The 6,093-nt window shown below is 44.9% G+C and overlaps 1 protein-coding gene across 1 annotated transcript; it reads left to right on the top strand.

Annotated features, from left to right (window-relative positions):
• The first annotated feature begins 285 nt into the window (after window positions 1–285).
• Window positions 286–3,505, top strand: S100A9 (S100 calcium binding protein A9). Its single transcript, XM_044000151.1, has 3 exons — window positions 286–433; window positions 909–1,079; window positions 3,086–3,505. The coding sequence occupies exons 2-3, from the start codon at window positions 936–938 to the stop codon at window positions 3,296–3,298; spliced, it is 357 nt and encodes a 118-aa protein (XP_043856086.1). The 5' UTR covers window positions 286–433; window positions 909–935; the 3' UTR covers window positions 3,299–3,505.
• Window positions 3,506–6,093: the final 2,588 nt, after the last annotated feature.

The following is a 6,093-nucleotide window of genomic DNA, read 5'->3' as shown; positions in this document are numbered from 1 at the left end:
CTGAAGGGGTAAGAAACATACGGATCACTCTGATATGCTTAATTACAAGAGAAATGCCTTTTGAAGCCAGTTGTGGTGGTGAAAGCTTGTGGTCCCTGCTGAGGGGAAGACTGAGGCTAATTTATTTCCTCCCAAACCAGTTTGGGGTTGGGGGGGGCAAGAACTGGGCATTTCACAAAAGGACAAAGGAGAAATGTGAACAGTTCCCCTTCCCCTTCCTCCAACCTCTGCCCTGCCCCCCACACCCTTCCGGACCGTCACAACCCTGCTCAAAATTACCAAACTACACACCTGTGAAGCAATCGTTGAGGAAAAGGGCGAATCATCTTCCAGTCCTGGAGTCAGAACAGGACATGCCTATAAATGCCAAGCCTTCCCCACTCACTCCATTGCTCTCTGTGAAGCAGCCAGCTTTCCTCCAACCTTCTCTGTGGTAAGTCAAGCAGCATATTGATTTCCCTGGGTCAGGGAGGATAGAACTTCCCCTACCCTATGCACCCCATAGCTTCCCATCTCCCACCCCAGACCCAGTGGTACTACCCCCTCTTTGCTATTTGGTTTCCCCTCAACTTCCTCCAAACTCTTCTTAAAAGGCACCTCTTTCAGGGATCTCTCCCTGATTAACTCTCATTCCATCTCTTCCTATTCAATATGGACAAAATTCCCCTGAATCTTTCATTAGCCAGCATGAATGACCATAAGACTTAAGTCCTACATGTGTTTCTCTCCCTAATCCATCCTGCCCCTTCCCCCTCAAGTTAGGCTATAAGTTTCCCAAGGGCAGAGCCCCCCCCCCGCCCAGGCCTCCCTTCATGCGGTTGCCCACCCTTCACCCCCTATCCTCCTTGACTAGTGAACAGAGAGACAGATTCCACCGCCCCAACTCACACTGCTGCTTCTCCACACAGACTGAGACATCAAGATCAGCTGTCAAGATGGAAAATTGTTCAATGCAAAATGCCCTGAAGATCATCGTTGATACCTTCCACCATTATTCTGCCCGGGTTGGAAATCCAGATGCCCTGAACAAGAGGGAAATGAGGCAGCTGTTGAACAAGGAGATGCCACATTTCGTCAAGGTGAGGACTGGGGACAAAGGTGCTGAGGTGGGGAAAGGTGGAGTAAGGAAAATGGTGTGACTCGGAGGTCCTGGGGGAGGCTTCAGGGGAGGCCTTGGTTTGGGCTAGGATGACAGCAGGGGCCTGAGTTCCTAAAAGCATTGCCTGCTGAAGATCATTGTGACCCTTGAAGGTTATCAGTCTTTGAGTCCATAAAGGGATAATCCAGGGATGAAGGCGATCAGTTTCTCTGGCTGTTCTTTTTATTATCCCAAGAATCTTAGATTTAGAGCAAGAAGAGACCTTAGAGATCATCCAGCCCAACCTGTCATACCCCACACACCCACTTTACAGATGAGGCCACTGAGGCCAAAGAAAGAAAGTGACTTAGCAGAGGTTTTCCATCCCTCCAGTAACAGGGTCTGGATTCAAAGCCAATCCCTCTGACTCCAAATCAAGGCATCTTTCTACTCCCCAAGGCTGCCACTTTCCACCAGTGTTCTCCAGACTTTCCTTCTATGCCTCTATAATACAAAAGCCCTGTTCCTGTTTTATCCCAGGGCTAGGATAAGGACAGAAACTGTGAGATAACAGGCAGGCTGTGGAGATGTGTTCAGAAAGACTGGATGTTGTGCCAAGCCAGAAGTGAATTAGTCCATCAGGAGAGATGAGACTGCATGGCCCAAGGTTTGGCTGAGGCCCTTGGGTTCATTTTTTTCCCCCAGGAAACAGTAATATATGGTATTAGCATTTTAAAGTTTGAAGTGTGTCATACATCCATTATCTCACTTGAGCCTCACAGCAATCCTGTGAGATAGGTGCTATTGCAATTATTACCCCCATTTTATGAATGAGGAAACCAAGGTTTTAAGAGATTAGTTGACTTGCTCATGGTTATATAGTTGGCATGAGTCTGAAGTAGGATGCAAACCCAGACTGGCAGCTAAGGAGTGGACTCCTTGCTGTATGGAGTGCCTGGAACCAGATTAAAATGCAATGGTTGGGGGAGGGGCAGCTAGGTGGTGCAGTGGATTAGAGCACTGGCTCTGGAGTCAGGAGGACCTGAGTTCAAATCCAGCCTCAGACACTTGATACTAGCTGTGTGACCCTGGGCAATTCACTTAACCCTCATTGCCCCACAGAAAAACAAACAAAAAAATGCAATTGGGAAAAGTTTAACAAAATAAGTAAAAATAGAATGCAACATAAATAATGCTAATCTGTGGTTCTCTAAGTCAATACATCAGAGATCCACTTCAATATGAGATTGACACCAGTAGTGTAGGCAGAGAACCAGATATGGCTTTGGGAAGGATCTGAGTTCAAATCCTACCTCAGACACTTATCCTTGACCTAAGCAGGTCACTTAACCTTTCTTAGCCTCAGTTTTCTCTTGTATAAAATGGGGTAAGTAATAGCACCTACATCACCAGGTGGTTGTAAGGATCAAGTGAGATAACACATGTTGAGAGCTTAAAGCACTATATGGGGGCAGCTAGGTGGCACAGTGGATAGAGCACTGGCCCTGGATCCAGGAGGACCTGAGTTCAAATCCAGCCTTAGACACTTAACACTTACTAGCTATGTGACCCTGGGCAAGTCACTTAACCCCAATTGCCTCACTAAAAAAAAAAAGCACTATATGAATGGTAGCTATTATCTAGTTTTATCATGCTTCTAAGCATAAACCCCAAATTCACTGTATCACTAGACCTTCTACATAGTTGAAATTGCTATGCAATTTTAAGGCAGTCTTATTTTATCATAAACCCTATCACTAGTTCTGGTGTTCTCATTACTGTTACTATTATTTAGAGAAGATGGGGGGGCATCTATACCACTCATTAGGGATATAATGGGTTCTTAAGAGTGCATCCTCACTGGTGTGGACAGTCAATTTGTAGTTTTCCCAGTGGGCCCAAAGAGAATTGGGATCACTGTCAGGAGTCCCAGGCTATAAATTTACCTTGTTCCTTACCACATGCCTTCTAGCAGACAACCCTATCTCTTTCTTCCCTCTGTCCCAGAACGCCAAGGATCTGCAGGATGTCCCAAATCTCTTTAGGGAGCTGGACACCAATCAAGATGAAGATATTGACTTCAAGGAGTTCGCTGTGATGGTAGCACGTTTGACCATGGCCACCCATGAAAAGATGCATGAGAACGCATGTGACAAGGACCATCACAGCCACGGGCCTGGCCTTGAGGGGCCTCCAAAGGGCCAAGGGTGTCCTAAGTAAAGCAGTGGGCAGTGACACTGATGGTGGAGAGGCACGATCTCCCTCCCCTTCACACCCACCTTTTCTTCTACCCATATACCCAACCCACCCCCAATGAAGTGTTTTGACTCCAAAGAGCCAAAAGAAGGAGGGCAAAAAATAATAGGGAAAGGGAGTACAGGTATTCTGATGACCTGATTGGGGACAATAAAGTTTTACTTTGAGTCATTGGTTGCCTGATTCTTCATCTTCCCCTCCTTCCCCACCCTAACTGTGCCTCGCTGTCCCTCTAAAACAGTGATTTGCCCTCTAAATCTATCCATCAGCTAATCTGTTATTAAACCCTTACCAAATGCTAGGTACTGATGGAAAGATAAAGAGAGAAAAATGTACCAGAACTAGTACCTGCCCTCAGTGAGTTTACAATCTATTTAGGAAGACAAGGTTACTACCACTTAACAGTATAAGGCAGAAAATGTAAACCAAATGAGCAGTACAACCCATGAGAGTCCTGGGGAGGGGGAAATCATCCTGGTCTGGGAAGGTCAGGGAGAGCTTCACAGAGGAGATGGCCATAAATTGAGCCTTAAAGGATGGGAAGGAATCTGACAGTAGGATGGTAGGGCGAGGGCATTCTACATTGATGGGAGTAAATAGTGTAAGCAGGGTACAGATTGGAAAAATGCCAAAGAATGTTTAGCAAAATAGAATATTTATAAATTAATTTGGTTGGAGCAGAGGTTGCCTGTAGAAAGGTAGAGGGAGCTAAGACTAGAAAGGTAGGCTGTGACCAGATCATGAGTTCACAAATCATAACTTCAGAGCTGAAAGGGACTTGCAAAGTTATCTCATCCAACTGGTTCATTTTCCAAATGAGGAAACTGAAGCTCAGAAAGGTGAGGTTATTTGCCCAAGATTGCTCAGATAGCAAATTTCAGAGCCAGGGATTTAAACCCACATCCCTTGACCTTGAGTCCAGAGCTCTTTTCGCTGTGCCAAAATTGGGCACCCTTTAAAAAAATGCATTTGCAGAGAGAACTAAAGAAGCCCATTACCTCACCCTTCAACCCTCCAACCACCAATATAGGCTGATCTTGCCCGTGGTCTACAGATAAAGGCCTGAGAGTTTATGCCAGAACTGATCTTTCTCTTGGACCGTCAGGTACTATCTTATCACCACCACCACCACCACCGGAGTCATTCCTAGGAGATGCTAATTGGGATCACAGCAAGAGCATTGAGCTAGGGCTCAGGAGACATGAGTTCTTATTCTACCATTATCTTGCCATGTGACCTTAGGCAAGTCACTTATCCTCCTAGGTATCAGTTTCCATGCCTATAAAATGAGGAAGTCTGGACTCTTTTATTCCTAAGGTCTTTTCTAGTGCTAATCATCTAGGAAGAAGCATACCCAAAATTCATTCATCCACAAATAAGGAGACAGCATGGTACAATGAAAAGAATACTAATTCCAAACTCAGAGAACACAGGTTCAAATCTTACTTCCCAAACTTCTTCCTGTATGACTTTGGACAAGTCATTCAACTTCCCTGGCCCTTGGTTTCCCCATCTGTAAAGTGAAAAGGTTGAGGGGCAGCTAGGTGGCACAGTGGATAGAGCATCGGCCCTGGAGTTAGGAGGACCTGAGTTTAAATCCGGCCTCAGACACTTAACACTTATTAGCTGTGTGACCCTGGGCAAGTCACTTAACCCCAATTGCCTCATTAAAAAAAAAAAAAGTGATAAGGTTGAATTTGAGGACCTCTGAAATCTCTTCCAGATAGGTGGGTAGATAGATAGTTGATAGATGATAGATAGATAGATAGATAGATAGATAGATAGATAGATAGATAGATAGATAGATAGATAGATAGACACATATAACATGTGTGTAAGGGAGATCCTTAGAGATCATCCAGTCCAATATCTTCATTTTACAGATGAGGAAACTGAGGCCTAAAAGAGAAGTGACTGTCCCAACATTATAGCTGATAAGTGGCAGCATAACTTCTGAATTCCTAGCCAGTGCTCTTTCCACCAAACCATACTTCATCTCTTAAATTAATCAGATTGGTTGCTTGTCACTATGTAGGACACAGAGATCCCAGTCCTGAGGAAATGGGAGAAGTGAAGGGAACAAGGAAGAAAAAGGGTTAACTTGAGGACAACAATGACCTGAGAGTATAGGCTTCCCCAGAGGTACTAACTGAGGAAGGCAAGCAACTGGTAGAGAGCCAAAAACAGGGGTCCCTTGGCAAACAGCATTTTAAAGGTCCTCGCATTAAGGGCAGGTTCAAGGTGGAGAGATTTCAGGTAATGGATTTCATCAGAGGGTAAATGTCTTTGTTTTTGTTGAGGGGGAACAGAAAAAAATGGATGAAGCCAGAGTTGGGAAAGAGAGAGGCTGCATTATGTAGAGAGGCATCATGTCCACGAAGAAGCAAGTGATAATCACAGAAGCACAGAACCTCAAAGTTGGAAGAAATCTCAGAGGTCATCTAGTCTAACCTAGACCTAAGCAAAGAACCCTTCTACAACATGCCTGACTAGTGGTCATTCAGCCTTTGTTGGAAAACCTCTAGTAAAAGGAAACCCAATGGGGGGCAACTAGGTGGCACAGTGGATAGAGCACTGGCCCTGGAGTCAGGAGTACCTGAGTTCAAATCCGGCCACTAAAAAAAAAAAAAAAGGAAACCCATTTACTTCCCAAAGCGGTCCATTTCACCTTTGAATAGCTTTGTTAGGTATTTTTTGTATTTTTCCCCTGACATTAAACCTAATCTGCCTCTCTACCCATTACTCTTTTGTTGCCCTCT

This window comes from Dromiciops gliroides, chromosome 4 (assembly GCF_019393635.1).
Source record: "Dromiciops gliroides isolate mDroGli1 chromosome 4, mDroGli1.pri, whole genome shotgun sequence".
Classification (NCBI taxonomy): domain Eukaryota; kingdom Metazoa; phylum Chordata; class Mammalia; order Microbiotheria; family Microbiotheriidae; genus Dromiciops; species Dromiciops gliroides.
Note: the sequence above shows the minus strand (reverse complement) of the source record. Positions and strands in the feature narration are given on the sequence as shown.

Excerpts from the sequence above, each read along its gene's own strand:
- S100A9 (XM_044000151.1), top strand. The coding sequence starts at position 936 with ATGGAAAATTGTTCAATGCAAAATGCCCTGAAGATCATCGTTGATACC. Across the intron at positions 1,080-3,085 it reads AGATGCCACATTTCGTCAAG|AACGCCAAGGATCTGCAGGA; the intron begins GTGAGGACTGGG and ends CCTCTGTCCCAG.